Raw genomic sequence first — 22,026 nt, 5'->3', positions numbered from 1 at the left:
GAGTCCATCTAGTCCAGCCCTCTGCTACTCGCAGTGGCCCACCAGGTGCCTTTGGGAGCTCACATGCAGGATGTGAAAGCAATGGCCTTCTGCAGCTTTTGCTCCCGAGCACCTGGTCTGTTAAGGCATTTGCAATCTCAGATCAAAGAGGATCAAGATTGGAAGCCATAAATCAACTTCTCCTCCATAAATCTATCCAAGCCCCTTTTAAAGCTATCCAGGTTAGTGGCCGTCACCACCTCCTGTGGCAGCATATTCCAAACACCAATCACATGTTGTGTGAAGAAGTGTTTCCTTTTATTAGTCCTAATTCTTCCCCCCAGCATTTTCAATGAATGCCCCCTGGTTCTAGTATTGTGAGAAACAGAGAAAAATTTCTCTCTGTCAACATTTTCTATCCCATGCATAATTTTATAGACTTCAATCATATCCCACCTCAGACATCTCCAGACGTGTTGGGGGGTGGATTTCAGCATCACAGCAGCCACCCTTGGGGGGGGGACACAAACCTCAGGTTTTGCACCAGGCTCCATTTTCCCCAGCTACCCCTCTGCCTGGAGGGGAGGGAGAAGGGACTGCCGGCTACCAGCTGGGAGCCCAGCCAGCAGCAAGGCAGGGGAGTCTGCCATCTCTGGCCTCGGAGAGCTGCTTTTATAAGCACTGAGGCCAGGGGCGGGGCTTGGGGAGATGTGGCCACGCCCCCAGGGGCAGGTGGGAGTGTGGCCTTGCCCTGAAACCCCCCCCCCATCTATACCTATGTCACTGAAAGAAGGGATATAAATCCAACTCTTCTTCTTCTGGGATTAGAGAATGAACTCAAACTTGATTTCTGATAAGGCTACTGTCCACTGGGTCCATTCTGTTACTGATTGATACAGGAAGTTTAGCAACCTAGAGATAGGGGAAGAATTGAACAGCAGCCCTGATTGAAGCCTCTTCAGGGTTCACTTCTCAGACCTTTATTCTAGGCCAAGTTTCACATGATTTGTCTATTAACTCTACACATGCAAAGTTTTATATAACTCAGGTGGACCATTGACTTGACATGCACACCCCAGCCCTCTTTTTTTATCTGAAGCGTTCTAGTTCTGGTCTGCAATAATGGAGCGGAGTAGCAGCCCCATCAAAGACTACTCCGTCAATGTCTTCTCCATCACTCTGTGCCAGCCATACAGTTCTGAAGTCCAGGTATCCGATGGCGACAAAGCTGGTGCCACTTTTCTCTGGTGTCTTTTTTGGGACTAATAGGAATTACTTTCACAGTGATGGGATGGGTGAAATACGAAGGCGTTTCTCATTTTGAATGGACTCAGCTGCTGGGGCCGATTCTGCTTTCAGCCAGAGTGACTTTCTTGCTGATCTCAGTGTGCTGCAAATTTAAAATGCTCACCTGTAAACCTTGCAGTGAAAGAGAAGAAAGAACCTCAGGGATGGACCAGAGTCCTTCTCATGGACTGTTTTCACTGGAATTAGCCAGCCTATAACTTTTTACTGGGCTACAGTGGTACAATATATCCTTTCTTACCCACCTCAGGAAAGTCTTGATATATATTCTGCAAATTTCCACCAAGTTTGCGGCCATCATGTGCTTCTTCCATCTTCTGGACCAATCATTCCTGGTCCCCGCCCTCCCCAGTATTAGAATGTCTACCCAGTGGATAACTTTGTTTTGTCTGTAGATGAGAACCATTCTGCTTATCTTTCAGCGAACACCAGAAGTGAAAGGTAAGCAAGTTATCATTCTTGCTCAGACGGAATTATTGATTAGAATAAGAGCATTGCCTAAATGCCTTGTGGCCCCAGCTAGTTCATAAAGAACTGTTCCAATTAATGAATAGACAATGAACTATTCCAATTAATTAATAAACAGATAAATCTTCCACATTTTGGCTGATTCCGCATAGTACAAAAGGGCCAAAAACAGTGGCGTGAAATGGTGTGAAAATGGTGTAAAAGGGTTTAAAACAGTGTAAAAGGGCTTGTACCGTTTTCACACTGTTTCCACACTGCTGTTTTTGACCCATGCGGAATCAGCCTTTGTTATATTTCTCAACGCACTACAATCCTCCCCATTAATTTTTTATCTTTGTTATCCCCGATCTGAAGTTACAATAATTTTGTCAAAGCTTTATTAGGATTCAAGCAGTTACTTTTTTTGAATGAAAGCCAGAGCACTGGGTGAGTGTGGTGTAGGTAGCAGAGCATAAATTTGGATCTCACTCTGCCACGGAATTTTGCGGGGCAACCTCAAAATAGTCCCTCTCAACCAGGGGCATACTGTCCATGGGGTATCAGGGGGGGCGGATTTGAGCCCTGCCCCCAAGCCCTGCCCTCCCCCAGCCTCCCTGCTGGCTTCCATAAGTGGGGGGCGGGCAGGAGGCATGGAGCTGGTCATGCCCCCACCCCCAATTAGGCCCAGTACTTCATTGCTGTCAGCATAACCTTCCTTACAGGATTGTGGTAAGGATAAAATGGAGAAGGGGAAATCTTGTAAGCTACTTTGGATCTCCATCGTGGAAAAAAATAAGGTATAAATGAAGGTATAAATAACTTTTTGAAGTTTTATCTACAGCATTTTTTTTTAAATGTCAAAATTATGTAAGATTGAGTGTACTGTTATGGTTAGAATGCTGGACTAAGTTTTGGGAGAACTAAGTTCATATCCCCACTCTGCCATTGAATCTTAGGCCCCTTCCGCACACGCAAAATAATGTGTTTTCAAACCGCTTTCACAACTGTTTGCAAGTGGATTTTGCCATTCCGCACAGCTTCAAAGAGCACTGAAAGCAGTTTGAAAGTGCATTATTTTGCATGTGCGGAATGAGCCTTAGTGACCTTGGACCATTCACACAATTTCATCCTCACCTACTACACAGGGTTGTTGGGTGGATAAACTGGAGGAAGAAGAGTGATGCAATATGCTTTGTTTCTCCACTGGGAAGAATGATGGAGTTCAAATGAAGTAAATAAATAAATAAAAATAATGGTAAAGATGAGGGAGTATCTGACAGTGTTCCGTATTGAAAATAAATTGTGACCATTTTGAAGAACGTATGGCTGGGCACGTGCACTTTTGCAATAGGGAGACTTCAGACATTTACAGTGTTTGCTTTCCTTTTGTACTATTGCATCATAATCTCCAGCTACATCTCAATTTGTTGGTTTTGGTGAAGGCACCTCTTTTTGATAGCCAGCTATGAGCAAGTAAGGAAAGTGACTACAACGGGAGACACTGAGCATGCTCTCTCCTCACCAGTCCTGGAGCTGTTTTGCAGCATAGCAGGTTTTTGTTTTTAAATAACAAGCAATATGAGCATAAAACAGCACATTGTATCATCTGCCAGACTCTTTCCCCTAGTTCAGATTTACCTACATTTTCTAGAGACAAGCAAAATCTGATTCCAATTATGGGTAACAAAGGGACACTGATTGTAGCCAAGCGTGCAGTCTGCCTGCATTCACAGGCATTTGCCATTAAATAGATGCATTCCTTGCTGCCTATTGCATGAGGAATACAATTATGTGGTCTTACCAAAAACCTCATGGCCTTTACACATGATCTGCTTTCGAAGATTTGTTCCTCTGCTGCAGTTGTGATGGCAAAGCAGGACAGATGTACATTAGTGTGCATCCAAACCCCCCTTCCCATACAATCTATATGGGCCTATACTATCTCCCACACTGGACCCTATGCCACTGGAGTAGCAGTGGCGTAGTGGTTAAGAGCAGGTGCATTCTAATCTGGAGGAACCGGGTTTGATTCCCCGCTCTGCCACTTGAGCTGTGGAGGCTTATCTGGGGAATTCAGATTAGCCTGTTCACTCCCACACACTTGATCTCAAATAAACACGCCAGCTGGGTGACCTTGGGCTAGTCACAGCTTCTCGGAGCTCTCTCAGCCCCACCCACCTCACAGGGTGTTTGTTGTGAGGGAGCAAGGGCAAGGAGATTATAAGCCCCTTTGAGTTTCCTACAGGAGAGAAAGGGGGGATATAAATCCAAACTCTTCTTCTTCCTCCTCCTCCTCCTCCTCATCATCATCAGGAGAATTTTTTATCATGAAAATAGTGCAGTGGGAACAGAAAGAGTACATGCACATGCTTAATAACATTGAAGATGTCAAGAGTTCTCAGATCCTTATCACTTGCATCATGCCTGATTTGATCCTAGTCTATGACACCTGTGCTACTAGATGCAGTGAACACACAATACAATGTCCTCCTGCCTGTACTGGGGAGGAAATAAAACACAGCATGTGCCACATCTTCCTATCTTTTAACAGAACTGCTTTGTGAGGTGTTTTTATGTCTTATTCTTATATTCCTCTCAAACGTTACCTATTGCTCTCCCAATGAAATGGTCTTTGAATCCTTTTTGTATCTTATTTTTCCTATACCATAAATATGCGTGCTGCCCTTAAAGCAAATTGTGACCTTCCAACTTTAACAATTTAATAATCATGATCTTCCAACTTTAACAGCTATCCAAAATAACATAATCCATGTGACATTATTCACAGGGTACATTCTCTTCAATTCCTGGAACAGATCCCAATAACAAAGCAAAAGAATTACCATAAAAGTCGACCCAAATATAAGCTGAAGCACCTAATTTTACCACAAAAACCGGGAAAACTTATTGACTCGCGTATAAGTTGAGGGTGGGAAATGCAGCAGCTACTGGTAAATTTCAAAAATAAAAATAGATACCAATAAAATTACATTAATCGAGGCATCAGTAGGTTAAATGTTTTTGAATATTTATTTCAAAGAAAAACAGTAAACTAGCTCTGTAAGTGGAAAAGAGGGTCTACAAAAACAATATGGTATCGACAATAACTTTAAAAGTACAAAAACCTTAGCTCAAGCAGCAACCAAGCTAAAACACAAGAGTTAAAATCCTTCAAAACTGGATTCCTCCTCCTCATCTGTATGTCCAAATGTAACCCAACTTAGATTTTAAGAGGGATATTATCAGAAATGGAAAAGGAGTTCAAGTCTTTGACAGTGTGATCCCACCTTGTGACCCTTAACATTCACCAGACTTACAATGAAAGAAACTTTAAATCTGTTTTCTGTTTCATAAACAATAGTGTGCAGTATAACAATGAAATATGGCAAACCAATACAGAAACAATAATCAACATATAATAGTTCTGGCCTGCTATGCAAAACAGACTAGCAGGCCTCCTAACAATTCTGAGGAAAATAATATTTATATAGCACCCATTATAACATTTTATAACAGGAAACCAAAATACAAACTAATAGTCAATCAATATAAACACAATATCCCCTTCTCAACAATTAATACAAACATTCTCATACCTGAAATATGCAAATACAGTTCATAACAACTGAACTCTGAGAAACTGAATTCTGAGGAAATGGAGCCTTTTCTTCCTTATATGGAAAATCTGAGCTCTTTAGCTCCCCCTAATGGACCCTGGGTTACACAAACAGAGCTTCAGCTATAGCACATACAGTTGTATATAAATACCGTATATACTTGAGTATAAGACCCGAATATAAGCCGAGGGGGGCTTTTTCAGCATTAAAAATGTGCTGAAAATGTCTACTTATATATGAGTATATACGGTAATTCCTTTTCTTCTCCCAACTATCTTGCAGCATTTTCTAAAAGAATTTTTCTCATATAACTCTCTCATAGAATAATACCACATAGAATTTTACTGTTTGAACAACATGTAGAAGTAAGTAAACAAAACAACATGTCATGTGACAACCCCACCCCCCATGTGGGTGATTCTTATGGCCATGTTCATTTTCCTGTTATTCCCTCCTTTGCTAAGGCTGGTGTTCCTGTCATCCTTAGTGCAAGAGCAGCTATTGGACTTAAAGACTACTTGGCAGGTTTCACTACCAGCTTGATCTCAAATAAAATACAGCACCAAAAGGTCCCGTTAACCCAAGCTGATAAATATAACGGGGAAAAAATTGGAATGAAACTTAGAAGTAGCTGGACTCAGAGACTGTAAAATCACCATGGTTACTATCTGCTAAAAAAGGAGGAAATAAACATGGAATCGGGGTGCAGTGGCCCAAATGCACAATCACATTTTTCAGTAGTTTCGATAACTATAAACAAACAGGACTGTGATGTTCCCTTTTGTTTGCAAGTCAGGAATGGGTACTCACTCACTCCAGTTGCTGTTCTTAAATTCACACCGCATCGATGGGTGTGCTGAGAACAATATCCATTTATTAGCAAGAAGACAAAGAGGAGGGAGCAACCAGTTTAAGAACAATGGCACATGCAGTCTGCAATTCTGACTAACAAACAGAACTGAAGAGCAGGGACTGCATCCCATGGGACAAAACCAACATATCTACCAGAGGGGGAAAGCAGATTGTTCCATTGTAATGTGTACAATTAATGCACCACAAAGACAACAGCTGGCAAGTAAACTGTGCAGGACATCTCTTTTTTCCAGTCATGTAAAAGAGCTTGTACTTTTTGAAAAGGAAAAAAAAAACCCTTAAGCAAGCCCAATACATTGGAGTACAATTAGTGATCATGTCGGTTGCATCGCTGCCTTTCATCTATGTTGGTAAGAAAAACTCCTGGCCGAGAGGCACCCCTAGAGATAGATTAGTACTAGGGATGCCAAGCTAAGCAAGCTGTGCATTGATGATAAGTTTCCAGAGATCTGATGTCCTTTTCTTTAGTGGTCAACTCATTTGACCAAAGGTCTCCAGTCAGAAAAAAGAATTGGTTGCATAAGCCCTTGTACCGTTGCAAATTTTTCAGAGTTTTAGTAGTGCTTCTCAGCCTGGAGCCACCTGTCGGGCCAAAGAAAATAGCAGGATACAAAGTTGTGTATTCACAGGCAACTAAACTACCCCCATGCCACCTCCACATCTTATAAAAAACCAAGAATTTGTATGTAGCCTCAATGGACTTTGACACTGCCGGCCAGGAAGGGTTGTTGACACACCTGCAAGGTCTTATAGAGGCAGACAGAAGAGCATGCCCAGTAAATGGCTTCAGGTTACAGCCTGTACATTTGCAAGTCATTCCAGCTGGGAGTTCTGTTCAGCTCCCTAAACCTATTCCCAGAATAATGAGAGACAAGAGAATCTGGTTAGGCTGCCAATTCTGGATTCAGAAATATTAGCAATTTAGGATAGAGCCTGAGTGAATGGGATTTAGAGAGGGGAAGGGTAGAATGCTGTGCAGTCCACCTTCCAAAGCAGCCATTTTTATCCAGGAGAAGTGGAATCAATATTTTAAATAAACAAACAACAAACAAGTAAGTAAGTAAGGGATTTAGGTAGTCTGGAGATCAATTGTAATTCCAGCAGATCTCCATCCCCTATCTAGAGGTTGACAACTCTAGAATCTGGTCTGACTGATGAAAATTAGCAGCTCAGTACTCCTATTCTTGACTTTTTGCTCTGTCCTGACCCATCCAAGAACCATCAGTGCTAACCATGCTTTCCCCCCAAAAGAAAAGACAGCAATTAGCATTTGCATAATGCTTTCCGCCTCCAAAGGACCTCAGCCCTGTTGTCTTGCTGCAGTTCTTACAAAAGACCTGTAAGGAAGGCGAGTGTTATTAGTCCCATACTGTAGATGGAGGATTAAGATTGGTGGTGTTTGGGTTGCCAATAGACCTGGAGAAAGATTCCTATCCCTTTAATATAAGTTTAATGTGTGGAAATAGGGCAGCTTCAGCTTTTTCACTGCATGAAGGAAAATAACAATAGTGGAAAAGAATAGTCCATTAAGCCTCTTTTAAAGGGACAGGGCTTTTTCCTTTGTGCCAGTTGGTAAACGTAATATGAAGGAGAGTGACTTGCATATTAAAGACTGGGATTAAATTGTGCTAAACTTTTCAGTAAGTTTTTTTAATTATTCATTTGCTTTTGCTTTTATGATTATTTATACAATTAGCTAACTATTTTCCCTTTGCTTTCTGTTTTAGAGATACTTATCTCAGTTATTTATGAGGCATATTTTGTCAATACTGTAACATTTTGCCAGATTGTAATATTTTGTAACATTATTTTTGACCACTGAAGAAGGCCAATGGGCTGAAACACGTTTGGGTTTGCAAGACTTCATGTGTTATTATGCTGGGATTTTCATTGATGTATTTTTGGCAGCCTATTCAGGGCCTTTGACTATGATTTTTATTTGATTTTAATTTGAATGAACGCATTTGTATTTTTGCTACATAGCAGTTTCCATTTCAAGAGGCAAGATTTGAACCTGAGGACATCCTGCATCATGGTCATTCTGTTCGCCAATGTGCTTCCAGAGGTAGACTGGGTAGTTAAAATAGTTCAGAAACAAACTAAGCTGATCAGCCTCTGTGGTACCAGCAATGGGCAGAGCTACTGGGACTTGATTCTGCTTTCTCCTGGCAACAGGGGCTGTCCATAGCAGCAGACCACCAGCAAAATTCCTAGCAAGTTAAACAGCCAATCCACCCCTGTGTTCTACACCAGCGGCACCTCTCCCAGCTGAGGGATGATGGAGGAGTAATACTGCTGATTGCTCCCATATGTTAAAAACTCAATGCACACAGGAAAACATGCAGAGCTAGAAAACAGATGAGGTGGAACTTCTCCTTACTGGGTTTGTTTTCTAACTGCAGGGAAGGTATTTTTGTTGTTTTTTGCAAAGAAATGCTCAAAGCTGGAACCCCTGACCTGCCATATGAAATGGAGCAGGCCTTCCTACTATTTCGGTTGTGATGCAGGTTTCATGATGATTGTAATGACTGGGAGATGTGCTCCTTCCCCAATGGCAGATGGAGATATAGGAAGATGTTTACAGGCATGCTCAGAAGTGTGCGATGTGCTCCATGTGGTGTGTTCCCTTCCTTTGACTTTGGAAAGCTGTTGAGCAGTTTGGCTTCCTCTGGCTCTGGTGCATTTCTGCAATTGGTCACCAGGGAGCAGTAGAGAGATCTGCAACTGGATTCCCAGCTCGGTCCAGGCTACTGAAGAGAGAAAGAGCTAGAGCACAATTGCAAGAGAAACATCTCTGCATTGCATCTTCATAGAAGCAGCAAGCTTGCTCCTTGGTGGCACTTCTTTGGTCAGTCAGGAGCATCTGCCAGCCCAGCTTTTCCCAAATTGCTACCCTCCAGTTTTAGAATGGGATTACATTGCCATGGGGAGGGGGAGGGGGGAGGGGAGGGGAGGGGGGAGGGGGCTTTTTAAAAAAAATCCCCTGTCCTTGTTACCTTTTTATTAATCTGACCCCAACCAATGCAGTGTTGTGGTGAAGGTGTTGGACTAAGAACTGAGAAAGCCAGGTTGAAATCCCCACATATACACCATAAGCTTGGTGGGTGAGTTTGGGCAAGTCACACACTCTCAGCTCTGACCCTAGCAAGTATTTGGATGGGAGACCTTCAAGGAATACCAGAGGCAAATATTTGGATGGGAGACCTTCAAGGAATACAACAGAGGCATGATGCAGAGGGAGGCCATGGCAAAAACCAAGTCCAAAGGTATTTTCCCTTGGAAACCCTATGTGGTTGCCATCAGTAATCTGTGACTTGAGTGCAATAAATAAACTCTCTACTGCAGTCCCATTTCAGGAGTTGCAATTAAACATTAATTTCTTTCTCGTTAATTTCAGAATTAGTTTCTGCCAATACTAACCAGTACTTCAACTCGGTCTTTTCAATGCTTGTGTTTTTAGCTCTGGAACATGAGAAACATCAACAGATCAAAGTCTACTTAAGCAAACACAGAGTGAATTTTACCCTGTAGCAACTAACTGCAGGGTATCCCCACATGTAGAGATTGAGGAGAGGCCAGGAGATCAGCAGGTAGTGTTTCCAGACAGAAACCTGCTTTTTCTTTTTCTAGGAAAGAGAAGTGCAAGGCTCCAATGCAGCCACCCCCTCCCTGTTCACTGCTTGGCTGGTTCATGTCAGCCTCACCATGGCTCTTGAAGGTCCCAATATTCCCTGCAGTGGCTTCCAACTTCTCACCCCAACAGTGCTGCCAGTGCATATAATTCTTCCTATTGCTTCTTCTTTTTGCTTCTGTTTGAGTTGCCGTGGGCAGATTTCACTTAGTCCCCCCCCCCCCATATGCGCCACCCAGGTGCCTGATGTGGAAACTGTCCCTTGCCTTGCTTTCCACCTGAAGCCCTTTAACTGGGACTTCTTAACAATTAACAATTTAACTTAACAATTTAACTTAATAATTGTAGCAGCCAAGGCTGCCATCAGAGCATTTACAAAGCAGTTAAAATACACGTTTGCAAATCGTCCTCTTTTGAAACACCCACAAGTCTTGGCAGCCCTCCTGATAGTTAATTTCAACTTCCTGTAGTTTAAACCCAATAATCTGCAAGCCACCACTGATGTATTAAAAGATTTACAACTCCTGTAATTTATATCATGTTAGATCACAAATCCGCTCTTTCCTTTCCTTTTTCCTCCCCTCTACCCCATCTCTCCCCATCCTTTTTAACAATATTTGGCAGCTGATTCACTTTGGAAAGTAGGCTGTTTTACATTAGTCGGTAGTACATTTAATCATTCCTGTGTGATGAGTTACTGTGGATTACAAATTCTTATGTGGCATTTTAAGTTAATGAATAGACAAGTAATAGATCATGAGGGTGATTGGTCGCATATGGGTTCTACTTGCTTCGAACTCCCAGTGTAGCTGGGAGATTATAACAAAGTCTCATTGTTTTGGCAGATCAGAGTATTTTCTCATTTGTAGGCCAGTTGGTCCCACAAAAGGAGACAGGGGCCCCCTTCACACAAACCCGCAGCCGCGTAGGAGCCTTGCAGTTCCACATGACTGTTCGATGTGTGAATACCACAACCACACAAATAATCCCAGGAGAGTGGAGTCCCAAAGGAAGATTGCAAAGGAATCAGCTCTTTTAAAACGTTCCTTGGTATTGCTAGCTGCCAAGTTAGGAGGCTTCCCAGTGTAAAGTTCCACACTAACTTTCTGAGTCTTGTGGATAATTAAAAAATCTGGGGAAGTGCATCAACACACAAGTGGAAAACGTCACTGCAGAGAGTGTGGCTGCTTCTGTGTAAATGTGGTGTCCTTGTGAATCTAGTCAGACAGCATTAGACTTTCTGTAGCAATGACTCAGGAAAGTTATTGTTAATATTCATATGGGAAAACAGGAGCACATAATGCAGGGTTTTCCTCCCCAGGAGCATCACTTTCATTGAAATCACATTAGGACAGCCTACAATTCTACAGTCATGGATAGCCTGGTCTACTTCTCAATGGTGTGGTATATCTGTGCCTGGGCTATCATGAAGACTTCTCACAGATATGTTTGAAAAAGAAAATTTTGATTCTTGAAAGCTTATTCCCCCCCCCCCCCCCACACACACACACCAATCTTGTTGATCTTCAAGGCGATACTGGATTCAGATCTAGCACTACACAGACATGGCATACTCAACCTTTAAAAAGCACACCTCCCTTTGCACCATTTTTCTGTGTGCTGGGAAAATTGTATGGAGGAATAGTATCCAATCGTGTGAGTCCATAACCTGCAATTAGGAATGGCATCACCCAGAAAAAGTTAAGAACATAAAAATATAAGAACGAGCCTGCTGGAACAGACCAGAGTCCATCTAGTCCAGCACTCTGCTACTCGCAGTGGCCCACCAGGGGCCTTTGGGAGCTCACATGCAGGAGGTGAAAGCAATTAACTGCCTCAATGAGGGCTAGCACACTGAGGCCATCCCAATTGTGTCAGTTTTGTCCTGCAGTTCCTTTTCCCTACACCTGCTACTATTTGTGTCTCCTGCTGCTATTGGGGTGCTCAAGTCCTACCATAACATTTTTTTTAAATATTAGGACACTTATAACACACCACACATGGTCCAGAGCAAAATCCTTTGTGAGATCAACAGATTACTGTCAACATGTTCTTTCTTGCTCTCTCTGAATCAAGCTATATGTTACATGGGAGCAGTGGCATAGCTAGGTAAAATGGAGCCCAGGGCGGACTCTGAGTTTTCCACCCCCCCATGGGCCCCCCCTGTGCCCCCCACATCTACCACGTACCCGCTGCACCCCACTTACCTTAGCCAGTGGCAGTGGGGCTTGGTGGGACGGGGACGGGCAGAGGGGGTGGTTGTGGCACAAGAGGACTGCCTGAGCGGCGCCTGGATGCTCCGCACACCTCTTGTGCCCCAGCCAACTTGGTGCTGTTGCTCGAGGGGCGGGCTGTGGAGCAGAACAGCCAGGCACTGCCTGGGCAAACCTCGGCCGCCTCTCGAGCAGCAGTGCCGGGCCAGCTGCGGCGCAAGAGGATTGCCCTGGCGGTGCCTGGCTGCTTCATGGCTGGCTCATATTTTGGCTTGGCTGCTCATTGAAGGGCAGGCCGAGCCAGAGGGGGTGACCATGGTGTGGTTTGGGGACTGGGAGGGGGAGAAGGAAAGAGCCGCCCCCTCTGCCTTGGCCCACCTCTCAGGCAGCAGTCAGAGCACGTTTACCAGGCTGGCTGGTTTGAGGCCTGCCCAGGCGGCACACACACATCACACCCAGACAGGCCAGAAGTGTGGGGGCGATTTCTCACCCCATGTGACTCCATGGGGGCCACCCAGGGCAATTGTCCCTGGACGTCCCTGTTCTAGCTACACCACTGCATGGGAGGTCTTTGTTATATTTCACACTAAAAAGCAGCTGAGGAGAAGAGGAGGCTGGATTTGGGCCATGGTGGTGTTGAAGGAAGGGGGTCTAACCCTCTATGCCATTCCTCCTATCAGTATCTTGTTCCCCAAAACTGTTATTAGCCACAAAAAGGGAAAAGGACCGTGTCCGTTCTGTAGCTATCTTTTATATCTGTTATGGTTGACAGCAGACTCAAAGAAGGAATTTCTACAGGGAAATGGCAGGGGGACAAAGACAAAAAGTTGTTCCCCAGTGTTATGTTCACAATCTGAACCCCCCCCCCCCCATTCCCCACTCAGAAAGAAAATATAGCAGACTGTCTCCACATAATATATAGTTTGGTCCTCTGACCTACGGAGATTTATATGGTTGGTAATACTATGAGTACTTTGTCCTGTCACTACCTTGTTTTTGTAAGAAAATTCTACGGCACATGGCTTTGAAAGATATCATCTGGATATTAAGCAACTGAGATTTTTAAAAACCTAAAGTTTCTCCAAACATCACACACACACACACACACCCTTTTCATCACGATATAAGGATTACAATGTGGAGTTCTACAGACAAATCTTTGGTTGCTGAACATGGTCTTAAATCATATAGCATGAATGAGCTGCTTTCGTGTTGTAATAAATTGGTGGTCTGTGCAGATTTGTATTCTGAACTTTTGCTAATGGGGAATCCTTATGGGTCTATCTAGGAAAAAACGGGCATCCTACACAATTAAATTTATGGCCACAGCACAGCTGAAGTAGGGAGCTGGGGGCACGGGGGAGGGGGGGAGAGTATTGAGCTGCTTCCAATAACAGCATTATTGCCACTTCCTAAATGCCCTTCCTGCATGTTGCACTAGGTTCTGGGAGACCCAAGTTCAAATCTCTGCTCAGCTTTGGATGCTTGCTTGGTGGCACTGGGCCAAACATATATTTTGAGCCAGATCTACCTGCTGGCATAGTTGCTCTAAGGACAGAATAGAGAACAAATAGAGAACATTGCAAGCTAATGACAGGGGTGGTTTTTTTTAAAGCCATCTTTAAGCCATCTTTTTAAAAGCCATTTTTAAGACACACCTGTGCCAGAGACATTCACAGGTGCTTTGCCATTGCCTGCCTCTGTGTCACAACCCTGCTATTCTTCGGAGGTCTCCCATCCAAATACTTCCCAGGGTTGACGCTGCTTAGCTTCCGAGTGCTGACAATCAGGCCAGCTGGGGCTATCAAGGTCAGGCCAATGACAGTCCCAGCAGCATTTAATCTGGGGAGCAGCCTGGGCCACAAAAACATGGCTAAAATGGTAGGATGGAAATGCCCGCAGTAAATCTTGCCGTCCACTGGCCAGGAAGGCTTGCAAGAACTTGGACAGCCCTGCATTAAATGTTTGTGTGCACAAAAGGCCCCCAGGTAGGCTCAGGAGAACGACTGTCATTCCTTTCCAGCTGCTGGCTTCTCTCCCCTTCAAGAGTGATTTTTTTTGACTGAACTATTTATGGGCTGTTCAATGGATAAAAACACTAAAGAGAGGTGACAGCTTTGCTGATGGTGAGTGGGACAAGGAGCTACCCCCCTCCCCTCTCTGCAGCTGTAAACATGGACATTGTCAATAGATTACAACCAGCCATAAACAGTTACAAAAGGAATTTACGAGGGCAAGCTATTGTCCCCTTAAAATAATGTTGCTAGAAAGCCGCCCTTGGGAGTAATCAAGGACCACAGAGGAGATCCCTCACAAAGGCAAAAGTCTGCCCAGAAACAGAAAAGCCAGGTGCCCAGAAAACAAACAACACCAGAAGGACTTGAGCCAGCAAGTAGTTTGCGCAAAAATGTCTCAGCGTGGTGGTGGATATATGCAAACAAGGACACCCACACCCTCGTGAGCGTGCAGCCCCATTACGCGATATATTCTTGGAATCAGGGCCAATGTGAAAGAATTACATTTTTTAAAACCCTGTTTTAGACCTCTGTCTTTTTTAAAGGCCTCCATAGCACAGTCCTGTAAAGCCTATGTAACCCCTATGTTCAGAATGGCTTGACCCACAAAGGAGTAAAGACTTAAAGCAGCAGAAGGCTGCAAAAACTGGTGGAGGAAGCAAGGCTACCAGGCTGGGACCTTGATTTAATTCTTTATAAGCTCTTAACACCTTGTTTAAGGTAACTGCAAAGTTGTTGGGAACTAATGGGAAGGGAGTTGTTTATTTTTGCTGTATTGTAAATGTTAGAATTTATTGTTTCAGGGCTTGCTGTGTATGTAGTTGATGGGAGTTCTTTTGGGGGCCTTCGTCATCTTGAATCCCATTCACCAAGCCTCTGAAGTCTTCATAAGCCAACCACCAGCAAAGAAGAATTTGACTTGGCACTATCAGTAGACTGTAAATATAAGGACTTGTAATGCAACCTAAAAGGATTGTAAATTGTAAATGTTAAATGCTAATGTTAAAAATGTTATTTGTTAAGAAAGTAAACCATTTTGTTTTAAATTTAGTTCTTTGCAACACCTTCCAAGTTCTGCCCCATGGAACCCACAGATAGAGGTTACACCTACTCAGGAGAAAATCGCACAAAGTTCAAGGAGGAGCTGGAAAAACAGGAGTCAGGCCGGAGCAGCCTGATTCTTCGCGTGATGACCTCGTCCTATCTCATATTCCCAGTTGTGTCTTTTCAGCCTCCCCCGCACAAGGCCTTTTCCTGATTATCTGCAATAGAGTTGCTTACATAGGGGGAGGGGGAGGGGGCAGATGGGCACCGGGAGCTGCTCCCAGCAGGGCGCCTGTGCTGCGGCCATCCCCGGTTCCCCCCATCACGGAACTCATTCCCCAAAACGGTATCAGGGAGGCATCCGTTCCAGATTAGCAAACATGACCTTTTGCAAACATCAACAGAAACAACAGTCGCAAAGGGCTTTGTCCTTCAGGGGAGAAACGTACTGAGGAAGAGGAGGAAGAAGAAGAAGAAGAAGAAGAAGGAGAAGGAGAAGGAGAAGGAGAAGGAAGAAGCAGCAGAAGCAGAAGCAGCAGCAGCAGCAGAAGAGGGCCCTCCGCCACGCAACTCTCGGCCTCCAGTCCACGCTGGCCCTGGGAACAGCCCCAGCTCCCGCGTCCGGGCAGGTCGCCTCTATTAAATTAGCCCCCGACAAATGAAATGGACCAACGGAATGCTCCGTAAACAGATCGAGGGAGGCGGCCCATATTTGCAAGGCCCGGAGGAGGGGGGGAGCCGAAGGTCGCCGCGATCTGGAGGCCAGCTGCAGTCCCCCCCCCCCCCCCCGCAGGCCCCGCCGGCCCCGCCAGTCGGATGTGGCTTCCCTTAATGAAGCTCGCATGCCTTTGTATACACTGCAGCTCCGGAGTGTAATTTTAGTCAGTTGTTTTGATGCATTTCGGCGGTTCCCATCTGATCTGCATTTGCCTGCAAGGAAGTGGCAGCACCCCCCCCCCACCCCCCGCCTTAATGTGGCTTCTTCATCTCGCCCCCAGGTTCTCAGCAGCTGCCCCGGAACACGGGGCTTCGAGGGCGGCCGGAAAGAAGAAGGGGAGACCCCCCCCCCCCGGCCCTTTCCCGGGGCTCCATGGCCAGCCAAAGGACCGAGGCCCCGGGCCACTGCGCAGACGGGTCGCCGGACACGCCTCCTCCCACGGCCGCCCGCCACCTTGCGCGCCTCCGCCTGCTCGCTTTCCCACGGGCTGCCCCCCCCCCCCCGCGCGCCTCGTCCCGACCTGGCCGGCGGGTGGGAACCGACGCCTCGCCTTGGCACGCACTCGCCGGAGGGGCATCGGGGCGCCCTTTGGCCCTCGGGCCTGACTCGGACCGCTCCCAGGCCGACCCAGTTGCGTTGGGGCTGCAGCTCTTGCCGCGCCAGCACAACTCCCTCGCCAGGACGGCAAGTCCAGACGTGCTCCAGGAATCCCGTGTCCCGAGTACCCGAGGATTTTTTAAAACTCAAATTTAAAATAAATTCGTTGGGCGCTCATGACACGGAAATCCCAAAGTACGTCTGGACTGGCCAAGATGAGCAGGCCCGCAGTAGCGTGTCTGGCATTGAGATCTCAAGTATGATGTACTGTGGCATTAGACGGGCGTAACTGCCTAAGGGTGCCCAATAAGTCTGTGTCCGGCAATGAGTGGACTGACACGATGACTCTGACCCCAAACGCTTTCTGTTGCATTTTCTGTGATGCCCGGTGGTTTTGTGGACCATTAAAAGGAAACCGGCCACTAGCAGCGGATGTCCGGGCCCGTGCACACCGTTTCAGGCACATGCAGCAGAATTAAGAGACAGCTGCCCCTTTCTCAGAGACAGAGCACATACTTTGCACACGCATGGTCTCAGACAGGAATGCACATCTCGGGAAGAAATCAGTATTTGTCAGATTCAGATATCAGGGAGACAAAAAAAAATCAGAACTCCTGGTTTTTCTGGATTCCAAATACTAATTTAGTATTCAGATCTGCCACCCCCCCCCCCCGCAAGATTCTGATAATATTTGGCTCCATTATCCCAAATAGGGAATTTTTCCAGAGGGCTAAAGAGGCCTGGGGTGCGGAGGGGAGGGAGAGAGAAAGCAAATGGTATCAGAATTTGTAGCAGAACTGCTGGTGCCTGTAATTAAATAATCCTAAAACGTTATTGAATTGGATCACATGGTCCAATTTGATGGGCCCTTGAACATCATCCTCCACTGTTTCCTTAGAAGAAAAAACCCTCCAAGCTTTATCCAGAACAAACAGCAACTAACCCTCAACAGTCAGTGAAGCAACCACCAGCCAAAAGCCTCTGAAAGAAAAATGAATTAACAAGCCCAAAGGACCAATGCAGAATCAGGGAATCCCACCAGAGGTTCTGGACAATGTGGCAAGCCTCACACAGCACAATAATCGAAACCAATCTCAAACTGGAGAATCCTCCAAGCCAAAACAAACGGGAATGACGTTGCAAGCCCAACAAATGTAAGATGAGAGAATCTACACCAATGTAAAACCTAAGAATCCAAGGCAATCTCAAAACCAAGAATCCACCACAAATAGGACAAAACGAACTTGACTAAAGAACACAATGTTGCAAGTCCAACAAAACCAATTTCAAAGGACAGAATCCAAGCCAAACCAGTACAGCAAGCTGACATTTAACCCCAGGATGATACACAGTAAAATTAAAGACAAAACAGATGGGAGCCTTCCATTGCCAGCTTTTGATATTATCAGTTAATCCTGAATATTTCTGGGATTTTTTGCCCTGACCTGGATAGCCCCAGGTTAACCTGATCTCATCATATTTCAGAAGCTAAGCAAGGTTGGCTCTGGTTATTATTTAGATGGGAGATCTCCAAGGAATACCAGACTCGTGAAGTGGAAGCAGGCAATGACAAACCACCTCTGAACTTCTCTTGCCTTGAAAACTTTACAAGTTCCCTATAAATCAGATGCGACTGATGACAAAAAATTTTTTTTATCTCAGTATCCTGGAAAATCCTGGATGCCATCCTAACAACCAAATGAATCCAGACAATACCAATAAGGTATTTTTCAGATATATATTCAGACCAGGTGTATCCAGATGCATCCCTAGTGTCAGGTCCAAGTGCTGCCACCACTGCCAAAAGTGTGTCTAAGGGCAGCACAACAGCCCAGGGACTGCATTATTAGGGAAAGTGCCAGCAAACAGAATAAGACTGACCAGGTCTGGGACTTTTATCCCCAAATGGGAGACAGTGACTCTTCCTCTTCCCCCTTTTGCTGAACATCTTTTTTATTCGTATGTCAAATCCTGAATTCAAGCTCTAAAGTTTTGATTTACACTAAATTAAGAATTAATGCCTCATTCTTTTTCACCATTAAAAATATTATTTCCTCTAGTCCTCTGTTTTTAAACATTTTTACACTTAATCTTGTTTTACTAAGTTTTTGACCCGTTCTTCTGGTATTCCCTTCTGTTCCTCCTTTTGAAAACTCTGAAATCTGTTTCCATCTTTCCATCATTTGCCAAAAGTTGTGTGTGTGTTTTAAGAGATCGAAGTAGCTTGTTCCATTGCCTGGAAGTCATCGATTCAAATTTAAATATTTGATTCCTTCCCCTACCAAGGTTGTGTAGAATTTCCATCTTTTCCAACGTACCTTCTGCTTGTACAACTGTTCCCACCTGATCTCTTTTAACCACCCCATGTTCCCATTTACAAAGACCAAAAAGGAGGCTAGAATCAGCATCACAGACTCTCATCCCTGGTTACAGTTTCCCCATCATGCACTTGTTGCATTGTTTCCACCCAAGTGACACCTGGCTTCATTGGTGCTGACATTAAAAAAAACACACAAACTTTATGTGGTTTGCAGGATCAGGTATCCAGTGCATTAATCAAGAAGATGAAGAAATTCACACAAGCTAAGGTAGTCCTTTAAAAAACAGTCGCATGTCCTGCCCCACAGGGCTTGCCTGAGGGAAATAAATGGCTGCTTGTACAAGACAAAGGTTCTTTCTGGGTGGCTGAGAATGTGCACACTGGGAGCCTGTTGTTTGGTGCAGGACAGTGGCCAGGCAGGCAAGATCCTCTTTCAGTAACAGTCCTGGATGGGGAGAATCCTCCGGCTGCCTGGGAGCCTCCCTTGCCTCTCCTCTCCTCCTCCTCCTCCCTCCTCCCTCCTCCCAATTCTGAAGACGTCTCACTTCATCTGTCATCCATTCTGTTCGCCTGCCCAGCTGTCAAAACAGGGGGTGTCTCTTTCATTCCGGCTCACAAAGTACCAAGGGGGAAAGGGGCTTTAATGCCTGTGTTTGGACACAAGCAATTATCCCTAATTATTGTTTTTCTTTTGAGCTGGCCAGTCCTGCTGGAGAGCCAGCAGATGAACATGCCCTAATCCTCCCCAGTCAGTTGATCTCAGTGGGTTTTGTGGGACAAACCAGCCGAGGGGGGGAAGCTTGGTGACTTTCATCTCAATGTGAGTTTAGGGGCTGATTCAAATGCTTTGCGATGGGAGAATTAACCCCCAAGCCCAGACTTTCAATGGTCTCTGATAAGAGATTATACGGGTTGATGGCAAACTTTTCTTGGCAAAATGTTTTCAAAGGCATTGGAGCTGTTAAATCAAAGCGCCATTGAATTGGGACAGGCCCTCTTGCTCTGACCCCTTCTTTGCTCTCATTCAATGGTGGGTATAATTGCTGGTGGGGTGGCAACATCTACCTTCTCCTTTGGCCCCTTCCACTGATGGACACCCACCAATTTCAGTGCTGGAAACAAAGGAGAAACCATGGCTCAAAAGCAGGAGGTGGTGACATCTAGTGAATTACTCATTTCATTCCATTGACCAGGAAGGTCTCACCCTTTTATTATTTTCTTTATATCTCACTTTTTTCATCACAGAGATCCAAAGCAGTTTACATCATTTTCCCCTAATTCATTTTATCCCAACAACAATCCTGCAAGGTCGGTGAGGCTCAGAGAGAGTGATCGGACCATGGTCATCCAGTAAGCTTCCATGACAGAGAAGGATTCAAGTCCAGATCTCCCGGTTTCTAGTCCCACTCTAACTATGACCCCAGACTGGCCTTCCCTTGCACCTATCCTCATAGGCCCCTTCCACACATACAGAATAATGCACTTTCAATCCACTTTCAATCCACTTTGCCGCTGTGTGGAATAGAAAAATCCACTTGCAAACAATTGTGCAAGTAGATTGAAAGTGCATTATTCTGCATGTGCGGAAGGGAACTCTTCCATTTCTTAATTTCACTTCCTTCCTGGTAGGCTGAAATGATAAGACAATGTGTGGGAGGGATTCTTCCTTGTGAAATTTTGTATTACAGAAACTGTTGTATTCAAATTTGGACACATAAAATTTCACCTTTTCTGGTTGACTGTATTTTTCAGCAGGCATTACCAAGCCTGTTCCAAGCTTGGCTGAGATGGCACATGGCATATGGCACTGTAAAGCATCAAATTATTTTCCTGTTGTTTACTGTGCCCTCTGTACTATGCTGTGGGTGTGTTGATTTGAGAGCAGAAGATCATCTAGGTGTGAGCTAGGATCAGAATCAGGAAGGAAGCAATTAGGCAGGTGTTTCTCAAGTCAAGAAAAATCTAAAGCAGAGTCCTGAGCAGTCTGTGGAGAAGTAAAGCATGACAGGGGCTAGGTGCTTTCTGGAGTAAGGAGCAGTTAGATAGATACTCAACAAGCTCTGCTGACTAAACTAAAGACCAAACACCAAACTCCTGGTATATAGACCTGGCTTAGTCAGTTTGGAGGTTCATTGAAAAAGCTGATCTTAGGAATTCCTCTTGACTTGAGCTCTCTCGTCTCACTTGTTCAAAGGCCAACTAATTCCAGCCATGCTGTAAAGATCTCCCTGTTCTTTCATGAGAGTAACGCAATCTGAATGAGTTCTAATTTAAGCATCTGGATTAATTTAGCCTGTGAATGAAAAACCAGCTCATGAGTGCTAACATAATCTATGGGACCTGGAAGGTTTTCAGAACTGAAATTGACGCTTCTCCAGTTTCTCTCACTGTTTGCCTGCACTCTGCAGCTGATGAGTTACTGATGCTGATGTTTATCTCCCTTAAATCATTTCTTCTGCTTCTCAGGTCTTCCTGTGAATCTCAACTAAAGACAAAAATGCAACCTCAAGTATACTTTTCAGCCAAAGCACCATCAGAAATACTGGCAGCCCCCCCACCCCGCCCCAATCACAAAGGACACCCCCAACTCCTCCACAGCATATATGCATGAAGAGCTGATGCATTGTGAAACTATATGTGCTGTTAGTGTCACAACTGACTATCTGCTCAAACTGAAGAGTGAATACCTTCTAGAAATGCTGCAAGACTTCTCTTACTTGAGATAGCTTGTTAAAACTGGAGTGTTTGAGCAATGCAGTGTGGGGGGGTGTCGATTGTTACTGGATCAACTGTTTTTGCTTGTCACAAAGTGTTGCTACCCTCCCAGATGGTTTGTGAAAAAGCTACAAAAAGTACATCAAGAAGTACTGGATGTTTTGTGACTCAGAAATGAAGATACATTACCATTCCCCACAGAGTTTTGTCAGCTTTGTAGCCTAATGAAGCTACTTACAACTTGCATATCAGACATATGTGTGATGGTGTCTATGTATCTAATTCTCAAGTGTAACACCCCATCTGCGGATACTTAAATCTGTGGATACTTATCCGAAACAGATTTTTCTACAAGCTAGGTCTCCAGAAAAATCCGGAAAGTTTTTTTTTAAATGAATGGGGGGAGTTAAACTACTTCCAAATTAAATTACCATTAAGAAACTGGGGAGGGGCCCAGCAGTGGCTGCTGTAGTGGAGCCCTGAAGCCTGATGGCAGTGGTGGAGCTCAAGAACTAGCCTGGGCCTGTCTGCAGCAACAGCAGAGCGTGGGAG

General features: G+C 44.8%; 1 protein-coding gene across 1 annotated transcript; it reads left to right on the top strand.

Annotated features, from left to right (window-relative positions):
* Nucleotides 1–1,090: 1,090 nt before the first annotated feature.
* On the top strand, nt 1,091–21,370 carry TMEM174 (transmembrane protein 174). Its single transcript, XM_048504351.1, is given in 4 exon segments — nt 1,091–1,228; nt 1,231–1,449; nt 1,452–1,725; nt 21,226–21,370. Coding segments are annotated over 4 exon segments (765 nt in total). The 5' UTR covers nt 1,091–1,101.
* Nucleotides 21,371–22,026: the final 656 nt, after the last annotated feature.

Source organism: Sphaerodactylus townsendi, linkage group LG07 (assembly GCF_021028975.2).
Source record: "Sphaerodactylus townsendi isolate TG3544 linkage group LG07, MPM_Stown_v2.3, whole genome shotgun sequence".
In the NCBI taxonomy this organism is placed as follows: Eukaryota; Metazoa; Chordata; class Lepidosauria; order Squamata; family Sphaerodactylidae; genus Sphaerodactylus; species Sphaerodactylus townsendi.
This window is presented reverse-complemented; position numbering and strand designations above follow the sequence as displayed.